Genomic DNA, 23,741 nt, shown 5'->3' on the forward strand with positions numbered 1-23,741 from the left:
AAAGCAGAATTGTTAACAATCCCTAAAAGATGGAAGGATATGAAGCATTTAAGGAGACCAGGATGGATGAACACAGAACTTAAACACTTGTTAAAAAGGAAGGAAGAAATGTTTATCAAATGGATGAGGGGGGCATTTCTGAAGAAGAATATAATGCAGTCTTCTGAGCATCAGATTAGCTAAAGCTGATAATGAATTAAAGCTTACAAGAAAGGTCAAAGGCAATAAAAAAGGATTTTGGGGTGTATGTTAAAAATAAAATAAAAGTAATTGATGCTATAGAATTTTTACAGGATGAAAATGGTGAAGTGGTAAAAATGATGTAGAGAACACCGATTTTTTTTCATTTCCTACTTTGCATCTGTTTTCTCTCAGAAAGTAAATGTAACATCAACTGATCTTCACTGTACTATTGAAGGAATAGAAGAATCCAGGCTATCTATAAACAGAGAGATAGTGAGGGAATACTTAGCTAATATACATTAATTTCAATCTCCAGGTCAATTACATCCTAGGCTACTGAAGGAGATTGCAGAGGAAATTTCTGATCCACTAGCCAGAATCTTTGAAAATTCATGGAGAACAGAAGTCCCAGAAGACTGTAGAAGAGGAAATGTTGTCCCTATCTTCATAAAGGGGAAGAAGGGGGACCCAGGGAACTATTGGTCTGTGAGACTGACTTCTATACCAGGAAAGATCTTTGAACAAATTGTTAACATGTATGCAGGTACCTGGATGAGAATGAACTGATTAACCAGAGCCAGCATGGATTTGTAACTAATATGTCATGTCAGACTAACTTAATTTCTTTCTATGACAGAATCACTGACTGGGTGGATCAGAGAAATGGAATAGATATAGTATATCTTCACTTCAGCAAAGCATTTGACAAAGTATCTCATACTATCCTTATTGAAAAAAATGATGGGATTGACAAGACAACTGTTAGGTGGATTAATAACTCAGTGATCAGACCCAAAGAGTGGTCATAAATGGCTGCACATCTAGTCGGAAGAAGGGCTGTGTCCTGGGACCTGTGTTGTTCAACATCTTTAGCAATAATTTAAAAGGAACTGAGGGTAAACTAATTAAATTTGCTGATGATACAAAGCTATGAGGGATAGCTAATACTAGAAAAGACAGAGAGGATTCAAAAAGATCTAAGGAAACTGGAACAGTGGGCAGCAACTAACAGAAGGTTTCTTTTAACAGGGAGAAATGCAAAGTCATATATCTGGGCAATAAAAATGAAAAAAGCATATACAGAATGGGATTGTTAGGTCTAGGCAACAGCACGTGTGAAAAATACTTGGATATACTAATAGATCACAGACTGCACATGAGTCAGCATTGTGATACTGTGACGCCCTGGACTAGCCAGGTAGTCACAGATAGACCCCCGCACAACACCTGTCCCCCAAAAAGGTGTCATCAGCCAACCATTAAAACCTAGTCACCTCCCTCAGTGCTTAATGGACACGCCAGGGGCGGAGCCAGGCGGTTGACCACGCCCACCGAGGAGTTCAGAGGGCCTGAGGCAGGAAACACAGTCAGATCGGTCAGATCAGTTTTAGTGTTGAGCAGTGGAGGAGGTCAGGCCTGCAAACGGTGGCTTTAGCCTGCAGGAGCCGGGAAGACTGCTCGGTGGAACCGTGGTGGACCGGGACAGGGTAATGGCCCGCCGGTACCGAGCCGGGGAACCGACTCGGAAACCGGAGCACACAGGGGGTACTCAGACCCTGAAACGAGGTCCAGAATCCACTGAACTGAGTTAATTAATTGATTGCGGTCTGGACTATAGGTCCTTTCCCACCCATGTCCCGACTGAAGACAACAGCCCACCGAGGGGGATAGAAAGCCACCGCACAGGCAGAGAGATCCCACAGGCCAGCGTCTGCGGGCAAAAGGGCTCTCCCAACATACACAAAGCCGGGGAGCAGGCTCCCGTCGCTGAAGTGCAGGCAGTCCATAGTTACACAACACGGTGCAGGAGAAAGGCCAAGACCACCGAACCGGGTGGGGGACCAGACGCAGCTGGCTGCGGGCACCGACCACCATCAACTTGGTTTACCAGAGACTTGTGTGTGTCAATAAAAGTGAGTACAACAGTGCCATCCAGCCACGCACCGCCCAGCTACCCCCAACGGGTCCCGGGGCCACCATCCCTGCCCACGGAGGGGTTAACAACTTGCTGCATAAACATCCCCCCCGGGTGCCCCGTAACTGCAGCGGTAGTGTCTACCTTCACCATATCCCTTGGGTGGCGTCACGAACTCAAGCGTGGCTCCGGCCGTGCACCTACCTAACCCCCACCAAAAGCGCCAGCATCCCCTTTCAGAGCGAAGTGACCCAGGGTCCGGAGGCGCTCGAGCCACCCATCAACGAGCCCGGATCCGAGCGGCTCGGCTGCAGCCGAGCGCGGGGCGGTACAATACAGCAGCAAAAAAGGCAAATACGATTCTGGGATTTACTAACAAAAGCATACAGTCTAGTGAAGTCATTATTGCCATCTACTCTTCTTTGGTCAGACCACTGTGTCCAGTTCTGGGCCTCACACTTTAAAAAAAGACATGAACAAACTGGAGCAAGTTCAGAGAAGAGTGACCAGAATGGTGACAGGTCTACAAACCATGTTCTATGAGAAATAGTTACAGGATGTGGGGATTGTTTAGCTTGGAAAAAAATAAGACTAAAGGGTGCTTTATACTCTGCGACATCGCTAACGATATATCGTCGATGTCACGTCGTTAGTGACGCACATCCGGCGCCGTTAGCGAAATCGCAGCGTGTGACACCAATGAGCGACGATCAACGAGTGCAAAAACGTTGACACGTCGTTCATTTCAAATTCAAATTCAAATATGCTTTATTGGCAGGACCAAAATACAATTAGTGTTGCAAAAGCAAGAGAAATACAGTAAGTGTGGTGGGAGGGGATCAGGGTTATGGGGAGTTGGGGGCACAATTTGGGCTCTGAAAGTCCATATAGGGGCCTTAGGTTCCCTCAGCTTATGACATGTGGTGACATATTGGGCGGCGATCTCCACCATTGATTCCTCTTCCCCCAGTAGGAAGCGGAGTTTCATGTCCTCGTCCATTTCCTTAATACCGTTGGTGCTGCAGGTACGATGTTGTTGGTTGTTCTTGCGGCAGCACACATCGCTATGTGTGACACCGCAGGAACGACGAACATCTCCTTACCTGCGTCCACCGGCAATGAGGAAGGAAGGAGGTGGCCGGCATGTTCCGGCCGCTCATCTCCGCCCCTCCTCTGCTATTGGACGGCTGCCGTGTGACTTCGCTGTGACGCCGCACAAACCGCCCCCTTAGAAAGGAGACGGATCGCCGGCCAGAGTGACGTAGGGAAGGTAAGTCCGTGTGACGGGTGTTAGCAATGTTGTGCGCCACGGGCAGCGATTTGCCCATGTCGCACAACCGACAGGGGCGGGTACGCTCGCTAGCGATATCAGTACCGATATCTCTGCGTGTAAAGTACCCTTAAGGCTGTGTGCGTACGTTGCATTTTTTCATGCGTTTCCGCAGCGTTTTGAGCTGCAGCGTTTTAATGCAAAATTGCATGTGTTTTGATTTCCAGTCAAAGTCTATAGAAAATAGGGATTTCTTGTGCACACAATGCTTTTAAAAACGCAGCGTTTTAGTTGCTTAAAATTTGTCAAAATCTCTGCGTTTGAAGAAGCAACATGTCAATTGTTTTTGCCTTTTTGGCTGCGTTTTGGTAACATTGAAGTCAATGATAATTATCAAAATGCATCCTAAAAGAAAATTCTAGCGTTTTACATGCTTTTTTGATGCTTAACGCATGCTTTTTTGACAAAATGCATATTTGACATTATTGTGAGGCAAGCAGTTTCTAATTGCCCTCACATCCATTCCGACATTAAAAAATGAGTGAAACAATACTGTTAGTTTATTTTGCACATAATTATTCAATTGCTATAATAATTTTCCGGAAATTATCATTATAGTGTATGATTTAAAGATTATTATTATTTTTTTTTCTATTTTTTTCCTACTGTTTGAATGTTCAAACTTTATTTAGTTGTGTATTTGTGTTGAAAACGCATCTCAATATAGAGCGGTAAAAACGCGGCAAAAACAGTATAAAAACGCTTGCTTATTTCCTACGTTTATGTGGTAAAAAACAATTTTGGCAATGACAATTTCTGCCAGAGGATGCGTTCATTTCTGCATGTAACTGAACACAATGTGCGCACATGGCCTAAGAAGAGACTTAATAGCTGTGTAGAAATATCTCAAGGGCAGTCACATTATAGAGCATGGGTGGGAACCTTTTTTTCTGCCAGGGGCCATTTGGAAACTTCTACCAACCTTCGGGGACGGCACAAAATTATCAACTTAAAAATGTACCTAATATATTTGGTCAAACAATTAACTCACTGTGGTGCCTGGAGCTTCTACTCTTTGGTGCAGCTGTAATATTAGGCGATATTGATCTTGTTGCATTTCACAACTGCTCTTCCAGGTTTGAGTTGGCTGGGACTGCTGTATATACATCACAGGGGAGGGTTGGGAGGAATATAGATCACTGGGGAGACTGGGGGCATAGATATCACTGGGGGATGCATACATCATTGATGGGGAGCACAGACATAGCTGGAGGAGCATAAACGTTGATGGGGAGGGCTGGGAGGAATATACATCACTAGGAAAGCAGCAGGGCATAGACATCACTGGGGCTACATACATCACTGGGCGGCACAGACTTCATTGGGGGTATATACACATCACTGGGTTGCACAGACATAGCTGGAGGGCACAAACATTGCTGGGGTTATATACATAGACGGGGGCAGACAGGCCTGGGGGATGCCGGAGGGACACAGACAGCCCTGGGGGCACAGAAAATGATGGAAGAGGCTGGAGGCACAGACAAACCTGGGGGACGCTGGGGACACAGATGGCACAGAGAAGGATGGGAGAGGCTGAGGCAAAGACAGACCTGGGAGAGGCTCGGGGCACAGAGATCACTGGGGATACTGGGGGGGGGCACAGATCACTGGGGAGGGGCACAGATCACTGGGGAGGGGCACAGATCACTGGGGGGGTACAGATCACTGGGGATAATGGGCACAGATCACTGGGGAGATTGGGGGGGACAGATCACTGGGGAGACCAGGGGGGCACAGATCACTGGGAGGGAGCACAGGTCACTGGGAGGGGGCACAGATCACTGGGGAAACTGGGGGGCACAGATCAGTGGGAAGACTGGGGGGGGCACAGAGCACTGGAGGTACAGAGCACTGGGGGCACAGGCAGACCCGGGTGAGCTTGGAGGTAGTTAGAGAACTGGGGGAGGCTGGGATCACTGAGCGCTGGAGGTGGCTGTGGGCACGGAGAGCTCTGCCGCCGGGCACAGAGAGGAGCAGCCGCCGCCGGGCACAGAGAGCCGCAACCGCGCACAGAGAGCCGCCGCAACCGCCGGGCACAGGGAGCCGCAACCGCAACTGTTGGACACAGGGAGCCGCAACCGCCGGGCACAGGGAGCGGCCGCAATCGCTGGGCACAGGGAGCCGCCGCCGCAACTGCCGGGCACAGGGAGAGCCGCTGCCCGGCACAGTAAGACCTGGGAGAAGATTGGCAGTCAATCCTCTCCTGTTTGATTTTAGCACACCTCACGCCGACCCCACCTACAAGTACGTCTTCACGTAGGCAGTGCCAGTGTGGGGACGTAGTCTTTCACGTATAGGAAATGCAGCGTTCAGCATTGAACGCACTGTGTGGGGTTTTAAAGGGCCAGCAGCCAGCAAGATGCGGCTGCCGCCCCAGCACTGCAGTCCCCGGGAATCAGCCCGGGGGCCGCAGAAAAAGTCGTCACGGGCCACATACGGCCCGTGGGCCGGAGGTTCCCCACCCCTGCTATAGAGGGATCAGCGCTATTCTCATTTGCACAAGAAAAGACGAGAAGCAATGAGATGAAACTGATTGGGAGGGGACACAGATTACATATTACAAAAAACTTTTTGACAGCGAGGGTGATCAATGATTGAAACAGGCTGCCACAAGAGTTGGTGAATTCCCCTTCAATGGAAGTTTTCAAAAAGAGACTGGACAGACATCTGTGTGGGATGATATCTTGCTGTGAGCAGGGAGTTGGACCAGACGACCCTGAAGGTACCTTCTCTACCATTCTATGCTTTCATGTGTGTGTATGTGCTCTGTGTAAAGATATGTCACCCGTCCAGTGCCAGTCACATCTTCAGATTGCTGCTTCCTGCATTAAGCTTGGACTTCTGTATTTCAGGGAAAGTAGAGAAAAAAAGTATTCAGCTCACCCATGTAAGGTCCTCCAGTCTGCGGTTGATGCACGTAGTCCTGCGGACAGGCAGGTCCAGCTTCAGAGTAAACGGTAATGGAAAATGAGTGGGACTCAGCACCAATATGGATGAATAAAAATCTTCATGCTTTATTTGAAAAGTTTAAAAATAAAGAAAAAGGTCACAAATCATCCAAAATCGCCATGCGACTTGCCGTGCGGCTTGACGCGTTTCGGACACAAAAGGGGAATTTAAAAACAGTCCTTAATCATAAGCCATGCAGGATGGGAGGCAAGAGATATATATAGCACCTTAAGAAGCAATGAAATACAAGAGCAAGATGGAAAACAGGAAGGGAGTCCACCCGAAAACATGCAAATTAGTAAGAGGGTTGGTATATCATTGGATTCTCTTAACCCCATATGCGTATGTATATCTACTGGGGAATTCAATGAAAAACAATTCTTAGATTACAAAAAGACCTCAAAATAAGGTCAATGCAAGCATACATGTGTATATGTGCACCATTCCATCTACCCATATATTTCGTATAGCAATTATTTCACTAAGGAAACAAAAAGATTATTTCATTGGTCTATGAAAAGATATTCATGCAGATATTATAATAAGTGGATATATCTTATATAGATGGTATGTGTACACATGCATATAAATGCATGTGCTCTGTGAGTGCAGGGCAAAGAAAAAGATAGATAGAAATAGAAATACATGTATGTGGACTAGATATTATATCGTCTCCAGTATAGGATTTTATATATTATAGATATATGGAAAAAAAAAAAAAATATAATATTTTTATTTTATTTTTTATTTTTATTTCTATATTTTGTATGTGTAGCTATATGAGCTCTATGTACACATGTGTGCAGTGTGTACACATGTGTACGATGGAAGAAACATATAAAACATAGGATATCCAGGAATTCAGAATTATAAAAAAAAAAAAAATATATAAAATACTTTTATTTTAGTTTTTATTTCTATATTTTGTATGTGTAGCTATATGAGCTCTATGTACACATGTGTGCAGTGTGTACACATGTGTACGATGGGAGAAACTTATAAAACATAGGATATCCAGGAATTCAGTTATGAGAATTATTAATGAGATTTATATCCTACTCTGAGATATGAGTAATTCTCCAATAAATTCATATTAGCCTTTTGTGTTAATATTCATATCTTCTGATTGTTTCCTCAGTATATATCTATCACACAAAATGTTCATATGGCCATTGATATTGGAGGTGAGGTAGAATAAAAAAAAAAAAAAATATATAATATTTTTATTTTATTTTTTATTTTTATTTCTATATTTTGTATGTGTAGCTATATGAGCTCTATGTACACATGTGTGCAGTGTGTACACATGTGTACGATGGAAGAAACATATAAAACATAGGATATCCAGGAATTCAGAATTATAAAAAAAAAAAAAAAAAAAACCCTATGATTATATTTCATATATATATATAATAATCATATGACATAGCGTAGATCGGAACGATAATTAAGTCCCTTTGGATGCCGGGTATCGAGCCGTAATATCCATTTGGCCTCGGTGTAGAGAAGTTCACGAAACCAATCGCCTCCTCTTAGAGGTTTTTTGACTTGCTCGATGCCTACAATGTTCATAGTGGAAAAATCACCGTTGTGAAGGTCAAGAAAATGTCTGGTGAGACCTGAAATAGATCTTTTATATTTCGGCGGATTCGAAGAAAGAGTTGGGAGTGGGATGTGGGTATGCTCGGATATCCTTTTTCTGAGAGGCCTGGAAGTGCAGCCTATGTAATCCTTCGAGCATATGGTACAAGAGGCCTTATATATAACATATGCAGTAGAGCAATTTATGAAAGTGGAAATGTTATAGGAAATGTCACCCACTGGAAAAGACAGCGTTTTTCTCATAAATTTACAAAGTCCGCATCGTGGCAAAGCGCACTTGTGGGAGCCTTTTGTACTAAGCCAGGTCTCTGTTTTATTTTGAGAAATGAAAAGACTAGGAGATATCATATTGCCTATGGTTTTGGCCTTTCTGGCCACGACATTGACACCATTGGATAATATTTGAGCTAACTCCGGATCCTGTTGGAGAAGGGGAATATAGCGTAAAAAAACTTTTTTTATTTCAGAAAAATCAACACTGTAAGGAGTAGAGAAGACAATGCGGCAGTTTTTTCCATCAGATTTGACTTTGTCAGAGAGTAGATCATTGCGGGTTCTTTCTCCAGCGGTTTTTTCAGCACGAGAGAGGATCTTATTCTTATAACCTCTGTATTGTAGACGCTTCTTCATAGTTTCCAATTCCAGGGAGTAGGCAATATCTGTAGAGCAAAGCCGGCGTGCTCTGAGGAATTCGCCAAGGGGTAGATTATTTATGGTATGTCTAGCATGATTGCTATTTGCATGCAAGATAGTGTTCCCACTAAGCGGTTTTCTATATAAAGAAGTATTAATGGAACCTGTTTCGGGGTCACCGGTAAGATATACATCCAAAAAGGGGGTAGAATTTCCAGAAAACATTACAGTAAAGCTCAAATTCATGTGGTTTGAATTCAAATAAGAAAGAAAATTATCTGATAGGTTTGTGATGGGTGCGTTTTTCTTGCGTTTCCAGATCATTATGAGATCGTCTATGTATCTCGCGTACCAAAAAATTTGATCCAAAAAGGGATTGTCAGGTGTATGTATGTATATGGCTTCCCAGGAAACCATGTATAAATTAGCTAGAACGCAAGAAAAACTAGCACCCATAGGGCATCCATTAACTTGTAAAAAGAACTGTTGGTTAAAGTAGATATACATACGCATATGGGGTTAAGAGAATCCAATGATATACCAACCCTCTTACTAATTTGCATGTTTTCGGGTGGACTCCCTTCCTGTTTTCCATCTTGCTCTTGTATTTCATTGCTTCTTAAGGTGCTATATATATCTCTTGCCTCCCATCCTGCATGGCTTATGATTAAGGACTGTTTTTAAATTCCCCTTTTGTGTCCGAAACGCGTCAAGCCGCACGGCAAGTCGCATGGCGATTTTGGATGATTTGTGACCTTTTTCTTTATTTTTAAACTTTTCAAATAAAGCATGAAGATTTTTATTCATCCATATTGGTGCTGAGTCCCACTCATTTTCCATTACCGTTTACTTCTGTATTTCATGCTGTGATATCTTGGTTACGTGACTGATGTTTTGTTAAATCCATGCAAAAGCGAATGACAAAAATAATTTGCATTTTGGCAAAGGCATATTTCATTCAAATGTATTCACTCATCTCCAGTGTGTATGTATGTGCTCTGTGTATACATGTGTGGATGTGCTCTCTGCATACATATACAGTATGTGTGTATGTGGTCTGTGCATACACATCTGTGTATGTGGTCGGTATATACATATGTACTCTCTGTATACATGTACAGTGCCTACAAGTAGTCTTCAACCCCCTGCAGATTTAGCAGGTTTGATAAGATGCAAATAAGTTAGAGCCTGCAAACTTAAAACAAGGGCAGGATTTATTAACAGATGCATAAATCTTACAAACCAACAAGTTATGTTGCTCAGTTAAATTTTAATAAATTTTCAACATAAAAGTGTGGGTCAATTATTATTCAACCCCTAGGTTTAATATGTTGTGGAATAACCCTTGTTTGCAATTACAGCTAATAATCGTCTTTTATAAGACCTGATCAGGCTGGCACAGGTCTCTGGAGTTATCTTGGCCCACTCCTCCCCATGCAGATCTTCTCCAAGTTATCTAGGTTCTTTGGGTGTCTCATGTGGACTTTAATCTTGAGCTCCTTCCACAAGTTTTCAATTGGGTTAAGGTCAGGAGACTGACTAGGCCACTGCAACACCTTGATTTTTTCCCTCTTGAACCAGGCCTTGGTTTTCTTGGCTGTGTGCTTTGGGTCATTGTCTTGTTGGAAGATGAAATGACGACCCATTTTAAGATCCTTGATGGAGGAGCGGAGGTTCTTGGCCAAAATCTCCAGGTAGGCCGTGCTATCCATCTTCCCATGGATGCGGACCAGATGGCCAGGCCCCTTGGCTGAGAAACAGCCCCACAGCATGATGCTGGCACCACCATGCGTGACTGTAGGGATGGTATTCTTGGGGTCGTATGCAGTGCCATCCAGTCTCCAAACGTCACGTGTGTGGTTGGCACCAAAGATCTCGATCTTGGTCTCATCAGACCAGAGAACCTTGAACCAGTCTGTCTCAGAGGCCTCCAAGTGATCATGAGCAAACTGTAGACGAGCCTTGACATGACGCTTTGAAAGTAAAGGTACCTTACGGGCTCGTCTGGAACGGAGACCATTGCGGTGGAGTACGTTACTTATGGTATTGACTGAAACCAATGTCCCCACTGCCATGAGATCTTCCCGGAGCTCCTTCCTTGTTGTCCTTGGGTTAGCCTTGACTCTTCGGACAAGCCTGGCCTCGGCACGGGTGGAAACTTTCAAAGGCTGTCCAGGCCGTGGAAGGCTAACAGTAGTTCCATAAGCCTTCCACTTCCGGATGATGCTACCAACAGTGGAGACAGGTAGGCCCAAGTCCTTGGAAAGGGTTTTGTACCCCTTGCCAGCCTTGTGACCCTACACGATCTTGTCTCTGATGGCCTTGGAATGCTCCTTTGTCTTTCCCATGTTGACCAAGTATGAGTGCTGTTCACAAGTTTGGGGAGGGTCTTAATTAGTCAAAAAAGGCTGGAAAAAGAGATAATTAATCCAAACATGTGAAGCTCATTGTTCTTTGTGCCTGAAATACTTCTTAATACTTTAGGGGAACCAAACAGAATTCTGGTTTTTTGAGGGGTTGAATAATAAATGACCCTCTGAATAAACTTTTCACAATTTAAAAAAAAAATAAAAAAAGAAATAACATTCTTTTTTGCTGCAGTGCATTTCACACTTCCAGGCTGATCTACAGTCCAAATGTCACAATGCCAAGTTAATTCCGAATGTGTAAACCTGCTAAATCTGCAGGGGGTTGAATACTACTTGTAGGCACTGTATATGTTCTGTGGATACATATATCTGTGTGTGTGCTATATGTATATACATATGTATATGTGTAACATGCATCATGTGCATACGTACTGTATGTGCCACATACTGTGTGTGAAGGTAGCATCCAAATTTATAAATCCTGGGTGCTCAGATAAAAAGTTCATTGGTGTAACATGTCCTCAATTGCCCAATGAATGAGTAAAATGCTGCTCAATCATCAGGTGATTGGATTGTTTTTCCTGGAGCAAAAATCCTTGTTCTCAGCAGCACATCACCCGCTATAATCTGCAGAAGTGCTGCTGAGAACATGATGCAGTATGGGGATATATTGATCTACTAGTGATCATTCTGTGCCCATCATTCTTCCTGAGCCTGTGTATAGAGGACAATAAACAAGCGTCAACAACTTAAATATAGTTGATCAAGCTTGTTTAACAGTCTGGCTTTTGTACTGTAAATGCAACCTAAATATTTTGGTGGTGTGATATGTTAGCATTTGGGGTCTCACTTTTAACTTTTTCCCAGGACTCCACTTTGTCTAAAACCGGCCCTGGCGGTAAGGACTATGAATTTGAGCCACAGATTTAGTAAGTATGTGTTCACACTGGCATTTAGACTTTTGTTTCATTAATGAAACCACACCAGGTGGACCCCGTTGACTATAATTGAGTCCATTTGACCTCTTCATGATAGCAATTATTTTAATGTAAAAAATGCTGGAACTTTGACTCAAGTGTGAAACAACCAAACAATCAGAAGGTAAGAGGTCATTACGTGAAAGCTGGCTACTTGTTTCCCTTGATAAAGATGGTGAAACGCGCGTTGGGGAGCTTCCCTGCGGTCCCTGGTATGTAACTATTCAATACTGATTATGTTGTGATGTGTCAATACATACTATAACACTATAGGTGTTTTTTACATAATTCCCCTATGGTTTTTCTTGGTATATGGTCCCCCATATATGTAATACGTTCAGCATATCATGTCATCTATATTGATGTATTATGCATATGTGATTCACATTTGAATCCTTTTCTATAATGTGTAGTGCACTGGGCACCTTATATTTATTCATCATCATTTCTTCTATTCATCCATTTGAATTAACTTATTCTGTATATATTTATCTTGATGATTATTTCTATGCTGAGCGTACTATTTCTTAGTTATTGGATACCTTGTCTATTTAACGTTGCATCTTCATATAGTAAAGCATTGTGTGTGTGGAGATAATTTGTAGACTAGTTCAGGTTCTATTATTAATGCAACTAGTAACTATTTAATTATCTACTAAGCATTTGGCACTTTATGTACGTCTTTAGACTGAATTCAGTAATAAATAACTTAAATTAATTAACCTGACCTACTCCACACTACTCCCCACTGCTTATATCCTGCTGGTATTTTATGTATTGACTACCTGTATACTCTATTTCTATTTTTTCAATTTCTATCAGGTGACCAACTCACGGTTATTGTTTCACTGTGTACTTTCTTTATCCCTTCTATTTCCTTGCTTTCTTTTTTAAAAATGTTTTTTCAATAATAAAAATTATTGCTTTTACAATGTTTCAGTATCCTTTTTGTAGGCTTCACTATCATTGAGTCCATTTGACCTCTTTATGATAGCTGTCATTTTAACGGAAAAAATGCTGGAATTTTGACTCAAGTGTGAACCAGCCAAACAAATCAGAAGGTAACGGGTGATTAGGTGAAAGCTGGCTGCATATATACAACAGTAAATAAATCTTGGATTTTTATTGTGCATTGTATCTATGTATATTTCTCACTTACACGACTCAGTAGCTGTCCCGCTGGGCGCAGACACGTCTTCCTGTGTGTCGCAGGCAGAGTTTCCGGACCCTGAGGCACAGACAATATTAGATAGAGACGAGTCAAACATTTCTACTAGATTTTTTTAAGGGAGAGAATAAGGACAAACATTTTGCCATTGCTATCCATTGGAGGTTGAAAGAAATAAAAAATGTGGGGAATTATAAGAGTGCTGCTCATACCGCCCCGGCACATAGTATAAGGTACAAAATAAATTAAAGGGAACCAACTACCAGGATTTGCACATATGAAGTAAAGCAAGAAGTATTGGGAATTTACAATTCACTCTTCATAGATCATTAGGATACAGCACAGAGCAATAAAAAAATAGTTTTAATGAAATAGCTAAAATCCTGTCAATAACATAAGGTGACTTACTGCAACCAGTACAATAGCGTATATAATGTGCATAAATAGAGTAGATCTCACCCATTTGTTGCTAGTGGGAGATTAATGTAGTCAGGAAGCTCCATTCTCAGAGGTAGGTGTTCTTCATACACTGTCGTGCTCCATACAAAGCTGACAAGGGCAACATCTAGGTGTTGTGCCGTGTAGCCCTAAATAAAGTGTAATATCCATACCAACGCGTTTCCTCCTCAGTACTCAGGATTCATCAGGGGAGTATGACTGAAGGGGTTAATGAGAGTCTGCAATGGCAGATATTTCTAAACAGGCTTATATGGAGTATGCCAAAGCCTAAGAAAAGGGGGCATCAAGCACCATGTTGCCAATGGTCACATTAAATAGTAAATCTAATTGGCGTCCTACCTCACTTGCTCATTAGTCACCAGGGCGGTGGAACACAAGCTGACAAATTACAGCACTTCGTCATTCCCTATCAGGAGCCGCAGAGCGCACGCTAAACGCCTGCATATCAACACGCTCCTCATTATTACAGTGTTAAGATGATGCGCGATCATTGTGCCATCCAATTGGCTGAAGTGTCTCATAGGCACCACCCACAATTCTCATCAGGGAAGCGCGACCACACCACCCCTTTACATATAAAGTAAAGGTAGTGCCATACTAGTGCCAGGATGGTGAATACAATTATACTTTCAGTTTCCAAATTGGCTGTTAAATTGCAGTTAAATGTTTTATCAAAGGTCCACAAATGAGTGTAGCAGTTGAGTGGCATGTGCAGCGGGGCGGCATTATGTGGGTCAGGTCGTCGTTTTTTTTTTTTATTCCTGTGTGGTTTCATGGTCTCTGTGTAAATAGATTCCAGCAGTCACCACCATTATAATTATGGCCGGTGGCTGCGCAGTATAGACTTGAAGTATTTCAGTCACTTCAATAAAATTGTGCCTACACATACCGCTATCTCCGGTGCCATCTTATTCATGTACTCTATTTTGTAGACCATACTGGTTATACAGTCTGGGGCTATTGGAGCTGTACACCTAAGTAGCTACACAAAGGTAGAGTTATCCGTGTGTATATTACACTTGAATGACCCAAGTAGCGCAGCAATTTGACCCCTTGGCATACATTTAAAGATAGAAAGGACAAATAAGAATCACAGTGTAATTTTAATTCTGCACTTTAACTTATGATTTGCACTAGTTACTTAAGGATTTGTTGGCTTTTAGCTATTGAATGTAAAATATTAAGCAAAATCAGATATGCAGATGTGGCGCCCCTGAGGCTTCAGTCGCCACAGAGGTACTGCACCTCATCCAGAGGTGTGGTATCCCATCCTGGGTATGGAAGAGGTCATCCACCGGTATGCCCACAGAGCACACAATACCCCAATTAGCAGCTCTCCACCGGGTCAGCGTTAAAGGCTTGGTTCCATTAATGCTATGTATAGCCACCACTGGTGATGGTTCCTCCTCTCCGTAATCCAACAGGGCCTGGGGGTGGAGTCTAGTGAGTTGGGGACACTGTAGTGTCAGACAGTTGAAAGGAGCAGCGGAGTAGTGAAGACCTGTGGTCTGGAGCTGGTGCAGCTTGACCCAGGCACAAGACAGAAGGGGTCCTAGAGACCACGGGAAGTGCGCCATACTCCCGTGGCCTCGTTCCACATACAGCATCGGAGTGGAAGGACTTGCAGATCGGGAACTGGTCCCTAGACTAGAGGAGAAGAACCAACGTGCTCCACTAGTAAAACCAAAGACTGAGGTCACATCTAGTACTGAAGCTGAACCTGCACACGGATCCGCTGGAAGGTAACCACATAGGTCCAAGAGATAGAGCTTCAAGCCACCCGACAGGGCCCGCGGACACTGACTCAGGGCACTGTGTGCGTATGTGCGGGACAGGTGGGAGAGAAGTTAGCGCAGGAAGACGACCAAGGAAAGTACATAAGAAAGGTGCACCGGACTTGACCTCCGAACTACCCGGGATCGGCTGGAGCCCTTCACAGTGGAACCCAGTACTCCAAAGGCGGTCACTGACTAGTCATGTTACCTTGAAACCTGCTACAGTGAGTAAACATCTTGAGACTGCATCTCTGTGTCACTCCGTTATTCGCCTGCGCCTCCGGCCCTGCAACCCCCGCCATCACCCAATACTAACCTCATCCGCCCTGGGGCCCAGCTCTGCCTGTGGAGAGCTATACCAACCAAGTTGCGTCACCATCTGCCCCAGAGGTCACCATTCCGCAGCAGCGGCACCTACAGGTGGCGTCACAAACTACAACCCCCATCATTATCCCCTTCCCTTTAACTGACACCGCTGGGGTCACGGAACCGGGCCTTGCCACCGTGATGTCTCAGAAGCAGAACCGCGGCCCAGTAATGAGCAATCTCCCTGCACGGGCGTGTCACAGACATGGGTACTTACTTTTTGTCTGAGGTCGAAGGTCGTTGAGTTGTAAGTTGGATGGCAAGGACATGTGCTCACGAGGCAAGCAGCTGTTATTGAGCTTCATGTTATTGGAAGTGCTGGAATATATAGAAAGACCAGTGATAATCCAAAGAATGCCCTCCACTAGCTATAGTGATGAAGCGTTATATGATTACTCCCATCATACCTACATGCATATGCTGTAAATATAGACCGATAATATATACTGACTCCTGGAGATTGTCAACACCTACTGTCTCTGCACCTGGACAATATTTATGAATTAATCTACCGTTTGCAATTACTTTTACTATAAAAATGTGCCCCAGAGCAGTATATTGTTTTTCTACCCTAGATAAAATATATTAGGTTATATTATACATGCAAAAAAGTAAAGGGACCAGTGCTGGCTGCAAAAATTCTCTTGTAACAGAGTTGATACCTCAAAATTGGAGAATGGCTGGTGTGGTACCAATATTTAAAGGGAACCAGTCACCAGGTTTTCCCTTATGAGCTGTGGCGACCACCAACCAGCCCTTATATACAGCATTCTAGAATATTGTGTATATAAGAGCCCAGGCCACTCTGTATAACATAAATAGACCTTTATTATACTCACTTAGGGAGGCGGTCCGGTCAGATAAGTGTTGATGCTCTCGGTCCAGTGCCTTCTCCATCTTGTGTGATTGCCGTCCTCCTTTTTCTGAGGCCCATGTGGATGATGCGTCCTACGTCATCCACCCAGGGTTGCTGAGGGCAGATCAAAGAATTGTATTTGCGCAGTCAGTCTTTGAACATTCTTTTGCCCCTGCACATAAGATTACTTTGATATGTCCTCAGCAGGGCACCTGTGCAGGACCTCAATGCCTGCCTGTGTGAATGACGTAGGACGCGTAATCCAGACGGGGCTCAGAAGTAGAGATGAGCGGTGTTCAAAGCGAACTGTTCTCCAATTTCAAATTCGAGTTGTTTTGGGCGATGTTCGAGTCGTTCGACGAACTCGAACGATTTGCTTCACGTTCGATAGTTCGAGTTAACGTTCGATAACTGTTCGATCACCAAAAGCGTGGCTTTTCACAATAAGGATATCTGCGCACGTTGTATATTTGCATGCGTCCTGCGTCCCCAGCACAATCCCTCTCCCTTTTCTTCTCACCGATCACTGGCGCAGCACTGCACGGCTGTCACAAAGCTCTGGCGCCTTTTCCTCTTTTGAAAAAGGCTGCCGCTCATTATTCAATCTGGTATTCCCTGCTTTCCCCGCCCACCAGCGCCCATGATTGGTTGCAGTCAGATACGCCCCCACGCTGAGTGACAGCTGTCTCACTGTAACCAATCACAGCCGCCGGCGGGCAGGTCTATATCGTGCAGTAAAATAAAATATTTTAAAAAAAAAAAACTGCGGTTCCCCCCAATTTTGATACCAGCCAAGATAAAGCCACACGGCTGGAGGCTGGTATTGTCAGGATGGGGAGCGCCACGTTATGGGGAGCCCACCACCCGAACAATATCAGCCAGCAGCAGCTCGGAATTGTCGCATCCATTAGATGCGACAGTCCAGGGACTCTACCCGGCTCATCCCGAATTGCCCTGGTGCGGTGGCAATCGGGGTAATAAGGTTAGGTTAATCATGACAGGCATCTCCCCGAGATACCTTCCATGATTAACCTGTACGTGAAAATAAATAAACACACACAACGAAAAATCCTCTATTTGGAATAAAAGACAAAAATAAACCTCTTTTACCACTTTATTAATCCCCAAACACACATGCAGGTCCGAAGTAATCCACACAACGCTTTCAGCTCTGCTACATGAAGCTGACAGGGAGCGCCGTAGAACACGACCGCTTTGTGTCAGCTCCACGCAGCAACTGAAGTGAGCCGCACTGTCACCGGAGACTTCACTCAGGTAGTGCCTGCGTGTGTACGAGGATGATGATGAGTGCGGTATTGCTTGTGTGTGCGGTGATGATGATGAGTGCGGTAGTGCCATGGTGTGTGCGATGATGATGATGGGGGTGATAGTGCCGGGGTGTGTGCAGGGATGATGATGAGTGCGGTAGTGCTTGTGTGTGCGGTGATGATGATAAGTGCGGTAGTGCCGAGGTGTGTGCGGTGATGATAATGGGTGCGGTAGTGCCGGGGTGTGTGCGGGGATGATGATGGAAGCGGTAGTGCCAGGGTGTGTGCGGGGATGATGATGTGTGGGGTAGTGCTGGGGTGTGTGCGGGGATGACGATGGGGGTGGTACTGCCAGGGTGTGTGCGGTGATGATGATGGGGGCGGTAGTGCCTGTGTGTCTCTTCATCTCCCTCTTCCTCTCTCCTCTCTTTCTTTCTCCTCTCTCTTTCTCTCTCCTCTTTCTCCCCTCTTTCTCTCTTTCTCTCGGCTGCAGGACCTGACGATGATTAGCTGATGCGGTCACCTGACGGAATCAGCTGACACTATAAGTCGAGCGGTGAGGTGATTAGATCCGGATTGTATGGCGCGGGACCCTTTACCCAGGATTACTGCGAAGGGGGGGCTGTCTTTATTTCACTAAAGATGGAGTCACTAATTGTTTTGTATTTTATTTCTAATAAAAATATTTTTCTGTGTGTTGTTTTTTTTATCTTTACTAGAAATTCATTTTGGCCATGTCTATTTTGGCGTGACACCATGAATTTCGGGCTTAGTACCATCTGAGAATACAAAGCTGGTATTAACTCCTTTATTACCCAGCGAGCCACCGCCATCACGACCGCTGGACGAGTCGGATAAAGTGCCTGGAAATGGTCCTGATTCCCGGCGCCGCTATTCACCAGCTGTGGCATCCACTCCCTGCATGTGGGCTGACTCTGTAAAGAGCGCCGATATGCAGGATTGGGAAGCTAAGCATGTGCCTAAGCATCTCGCCGGTACACCGAGATGCTCGAACGAGCACCGCGTACCGGAGAGATGCACTGATAGGACCTAACATGACGTCATAGCCATGTGACCAGTCTGTAGCCAATGAGATAATACACACGTGACTGGTCACATGATATGACGTCACGGAAGGTCCTTTCATCAGAGCTGGTTACCAGGAGGGCGCAGCGATGATCGGAAGGAGAATTGGTGGGAGACAGAGTCTGCAGGACACGTCGCGGGGACCTGTAAGTATAATGGCAATGTTTATTATCTGTATGTGTGTATGTATAATGTGTTTGTATGTGTTTGTGTTTGCCTGCCATTGTTTTCAATGGGGTTTGAAGGTGTTCGTCGAATGTTCGATGAACACACCCGCCGTTCGACGACCCAAACCGAACTGGAACACTAGGGGGGTGGCTCTACTCAGAAGTAAAAGGAGGACCGCGATTGCAGCAGAGAGGAGGCGCCGGACCCGTGAGCAGCAACACCCATCAGATCGGACCGCCCCCCCTGGTGAATATAATAAAAGTGTTTTTGACGTTATACAGAGCGGCCTGAGCTTTTGTATATAGCATTCTGGAATGCTGTGTATAAGAGCTCACTGCTGGTGGCCTCAGTTAATAAAGGAAAAACCTGGTGAAAGGTTCCCTTTAAAAAAGGTAAGAGGGTGGATCTAGGTAACTACCGTCCAGAAAGTCTGACATCATTAGTGTGCAAGATTTTTTTAGGCCATTTTAAGAGATGACATGCAACAATATATTAGAGCGAATAATATAATAACTGACAGACAGCATGGATTCATGAAAGATAAGTCGTGTCTAACCAACATGTTGGGGTTCTATGAGGAGATAAGTGCCAATCTGGATATTGGTAATGCAGCTGATGTGATTTATCTGGACTTTGCAAAGACATTTGATTCTGTGCCACATAACAGTCTTGTAATGAAGCTCCAGAAGCAAGATCTAGGGGAAACTATATGCAACTGGGTAAAGAATTGGCTAAAAGATAGGAAACAAAGAGTAGTCATAAATGGTATATTCTCTAAATGGCTATAGTCAGCAGTGGGCAAGGATCTGTGCTAGGACTGATTCTTTTTAATGTCTTTTTTAACGACCTTGTGGAAGGGATTGAGAGTAAAACGTCAGTCTTTGCTGACGACATCAAACTGTAGGATATTAAAAACTGACATTGATAGTACAATATTACAAAACAATCTGGATAAGATGTCAGAATGGGCAGACTCTTGGCTAATGAAAGTTAGGCTACATTCACACGACCATCCCGTTTTTGCGGTCCGCAAAAAACAGTCCCGTTTTTCCACGTATACATCCATGTGACATCCGTGTGTTACCCGCATCCGTTTCATCCTTATACGGTCCGTTTTGCATCCGTGTGACTTCTATTTTTTAAAAAAAAAAACACGAACGGAGGGTTTGTGCCATAAATTTACCCAGGATCCATTACAACCTAGAACAATAGATAGCAAGATAGCTAAAAAGTAAGAAAGACATATAAAATACTCCACTCCCCAGCATTATGGAAGCTTGCACCCCTTAGTGCCTTTCATGTGGCACTAAAGGGTGCTTAGCCTTGTTTTTAGGTCCAAATTAAATATTATTCCCCAAAAAACAACATGGGGTCCCCCCTATTTTTTGTAGCCAGCAAGGTGAAGCAGACAGCTGCAGACAGCAGCTCGCAGCTTCACCTTGCACCTTGGCTGGTAATCCAAAACAGAGGGCACCTCACACTATTTTAATTAAATTAAATAAATAATTTAAAACAAAAAAAATTGGGGTCCCACCAAATTAGATCACCAGCCAAGGTAAAACGGACAGCTGTGGTATGGTATTTTCAGACTAGGGAGGTCCATGGTTTTTGGATCTTCCCCAGCCTAAAAGAAGGGAATTTTGTTACTTACCGTAAATTCCTTTTCTTCTAGCTCTTATTGGGAGACCCAGACGATTGGGGTATAGCTACTGCCCTCCGGAGGCCACACAAAGCACTACACCAAAAAGTGCAAGGCCCCTCCCCCTCTGGCTATACCCCCCCGTGGTATCACGGGTTCTCCAGTTTTAGTGCCAAAGCAAGAAGGAGGAAGCCAATAACTGGTTTAAACAAATTAACTCCGAATAACGTCGGAGAACTGAAAAACCGTTCAACATGAACAACATGTGTACCCGCAAACAACCAAGAAATCCCGAAGGACAACAGGGCGGGTGCTGGGTCTCCCAATAAGAGCTAGAAGAAAAGGAATTTACGGTAAGTAACAAAATTCCCTTCTTCTTCAGCGCTCTATTGGGAGACCCAGACGATTGGGACGTCCAAAAGCTGTCCCTGGGTGGGTAAAGAGATACCTCATGTTAGAGCTGCAAAACAGCCCTCCCCTACGGGGATGTCACTGCCGCCTGCAGGACTCTTCTACCTAAGCTGGCATCCGCCGAAGCATAGGTATGCACCTGATAATGTTTGGTGAAAGTGTGCAGACTCGACCAGGTAGCTGCCTGGCACACCTGTTGAGCCGAAGCCTGGTGTCGTAGCGCCCAGGACGCACTCACGGCTCTGGTTGAATGGGCTTTCAGCCCTGAAAGAACCGGAAGCCCTGCAAAACGGTAGGCTTCCAGAATTGGTTCTTTGATCCATCGAGCCAGGGTGGCTTTAGAAGCCTGCAACCTCTTGCGCGTACCAGCGACAAGGGCATCGGAACGGCGTACGGGCGCCGTGCGTGAAATGTAGATTCTGAGTGCTCTCACCAGATCTAGCAAACGTAAATCATTCTCATACCGGTGAACCGGATGAGTGCAAAAGGACGGTAAGGAGATATCCTGATTAAGATGAAACGAGGATACTACCTTAGGGAGAAACTCCGGAATGATGCGCAGCACTACCTTGTCCTGGTGAAACACCAGGAAGGGAGCCTTGGATGACAGAGCTGCCAGCTCAGACACTCGCCGAAGCGATGTGATCGCAACGAGAAACGCCACCTTCTGTGACAGGCGAGAAAAGGAAACTTCCTTCAGAGGCTCGAAAGGCGGCTTCTGGAGAGCAACTAGAACCCTGTTCAGATCCCATGGATCCAACGGCCGCTTGTACGGGGGTACGATATGACAAACCCCCTGCGGGAACGTGCGCACCTTAGAAAGACGTGCTAGACGCTTCTGAAAAAACACGGATAGTGCTGAGACTTGCCCTTTGAGGGAGTCTAGCGACAAGCCCTTTTCTAACTCCTATTGTAGGAAGGAAAGAAAGATAGGCAATGCAAATGGCCAGGGAGACACTCCCTGAGTAGAGCACCAGATTAAGAAAACCTTCCACGTTCTGTGGTAGATCTTAGCAGACGTGGGCTTCCTAGCCTGTCTCATGGTGGCAACGACCCCTTGGGATAATCCTGAAGACGCTAGGATCCAGGACACACAAGCCACACAGTCAGGTTCAGGGCCGCAGAATTCCGATGGAGAAAACGGCCCTTGAGACAGTAAGTCTGGTCGGTCTGGTAGTGACCCCGGTCGGCCGACCGTGAGATGCCACAGATCCGGGTACCACGATCTCCTCGGCCAGTCTGGAGCGACGAGTATGACGCGGCTGCAATCGGATCTGATTTTTGCGCAGTACTCTGGGCAAGAGTGCCAGAGGTGGAAACACATATGTGAGCCGGAACTGCGACCAATCTTGCACTAAGGCGTCTGCCGCCAGAGCTCTGTGATCGCGCGATCGTGCCATAAATGCCGGGACCTTGTTGGTGTGCCGAGACGCCATTAGGTCGACGTCCGGCCCCCCCCAGCGGCAACAGATTTCCTGAAACACGTCCGGGTGAAGGGACCATTCCCCCGCGTCCATGCCCTGGCGACTGAGGAAGTCTGCTTCCCAGTTTTCTACGCCCGGGATGTGAACTGCGGATATGGTGGATGCTGTGTCCTCCACCCACATGAGGATTCGCCGGACTTCCTGGAAGGCTGCTGACTGCGTGTCCCTCCTTGGTGGTTGATGTATGCCACCGCTGTGGAGATGTCCGACTGGATTCGGATCTGCTCCCTTCTAGCCACTTTTGGAAGCTAATAGGGTAAGATACCCTGCCCCGATTTCCAGCACATCGAACTGAAGGGTGGACTCCTGCTGAGTCGACGTCCCCTGAGCCATGTGGCGGAGACAAACTGCTCCCCACCCTGACAGACTCGTATCTGTCGTGACCACTGCCCAGGATGGGGGCTATGACAATGAGGTGGGAATAAGCCACTATTGCAGAGAGTCCTCGGCCGTCAGGGAAAGGGAGACTTCCCGTCCAGGGAGGTTGACTGCCCATCCCATTGGCGGAGAATGTCCCATTGCCGTTGGCGCAGATGAAACTGCGCAAAGAGAACTGCCTCGATGGCTGCCACCATCTTCCTTAGGAAGTGCATGAGGCGCCTTAAGGGGTGCGACTGGCCTTGAAGGAGAGACTGCACCTCTGTCCGCAGTGAACGCTGCTGGTTCAGCGGAAGCTTCACTATGGCTGATAGAGTATGAAACTCCATGCCGAGATACGTTAGTGATTGAGTCGGAGACAGATTTGACCTTGCCAAATTGATGATCCACCCGAAAGTCTGGAGAGTCTCCAGCGTAACATTCAGGCTGCGTTGGCATGCCTCGAGGGAGGTTGCTTTGACGAGTAGATCGTCCAAGTACGGAATCACCGGGTGTCCGTGAGAGTGCAAGACTGCTACCACTGCTGCCATGACCTTGGTGCCCACCCGTGGGGCTGTCGCCAGACTGAATGGCAGAGCTACGAACAGAAGATGTTCGTCTCCTATCACAAAACGTAGAAAACGTTGGTGCTCCGTAGCAATTGGCACGTGGAGATAGGCATCTTTGATGTCTGTTGAGGCAAGGAAGTCTCCTCGAGACATTGAGGCAATGACGGATCGGAG

The 23,741-nt window shown here is 45.4% G+C and overlaps 1 protein-coding gene across 2 annotated transcripts in view; it reads right to left on the reverse strand.

Moving 5' to 3' along the window:
* Positions 1 to 23,741, reverse strand: part of TMEM25 (transmembrane protein 25) — a 218,853-nt gene that overhangs the window by 10,200 nt on the left and 184,912 nt on the right. For both annotated transcript variants that reach the window (XM_075327469.1, XM_075327468.1), the window contains 2 exons: positions 15,947 to 16,047; positions 13,121 to 13,189 (listed from right to left, as the gene is read on the reverse strand). In XM_075327469.1, the coding sequence (XP_075183584.1) occupies positions 13,121 to 13,189; positions 15,947 to 16,047 (170 nt within the window). The remainder of the gene's footprint in view (positions 1 to 13,120; positions 13,190 to 15,946; positions 16,048 to 23,741) is intronic.

This window comes from Anomaloglossus baeobatrachus, chromosome 11, assembly GCF_048569485.1.
Source record: "Anomaloglossus baeobatrachus isolate aAnoBae1 chromosome 11, aAnoBae1.hap1, whole genome shotgun sequence".
NCBI classification, from domain to species: domain Eukaryota; kingdom Metazoa; phylum Chordata; class Amphibia; order Anura; family Aromobatidae; genus Anomaloglossus; species Anomaloglossus baeobatrachus.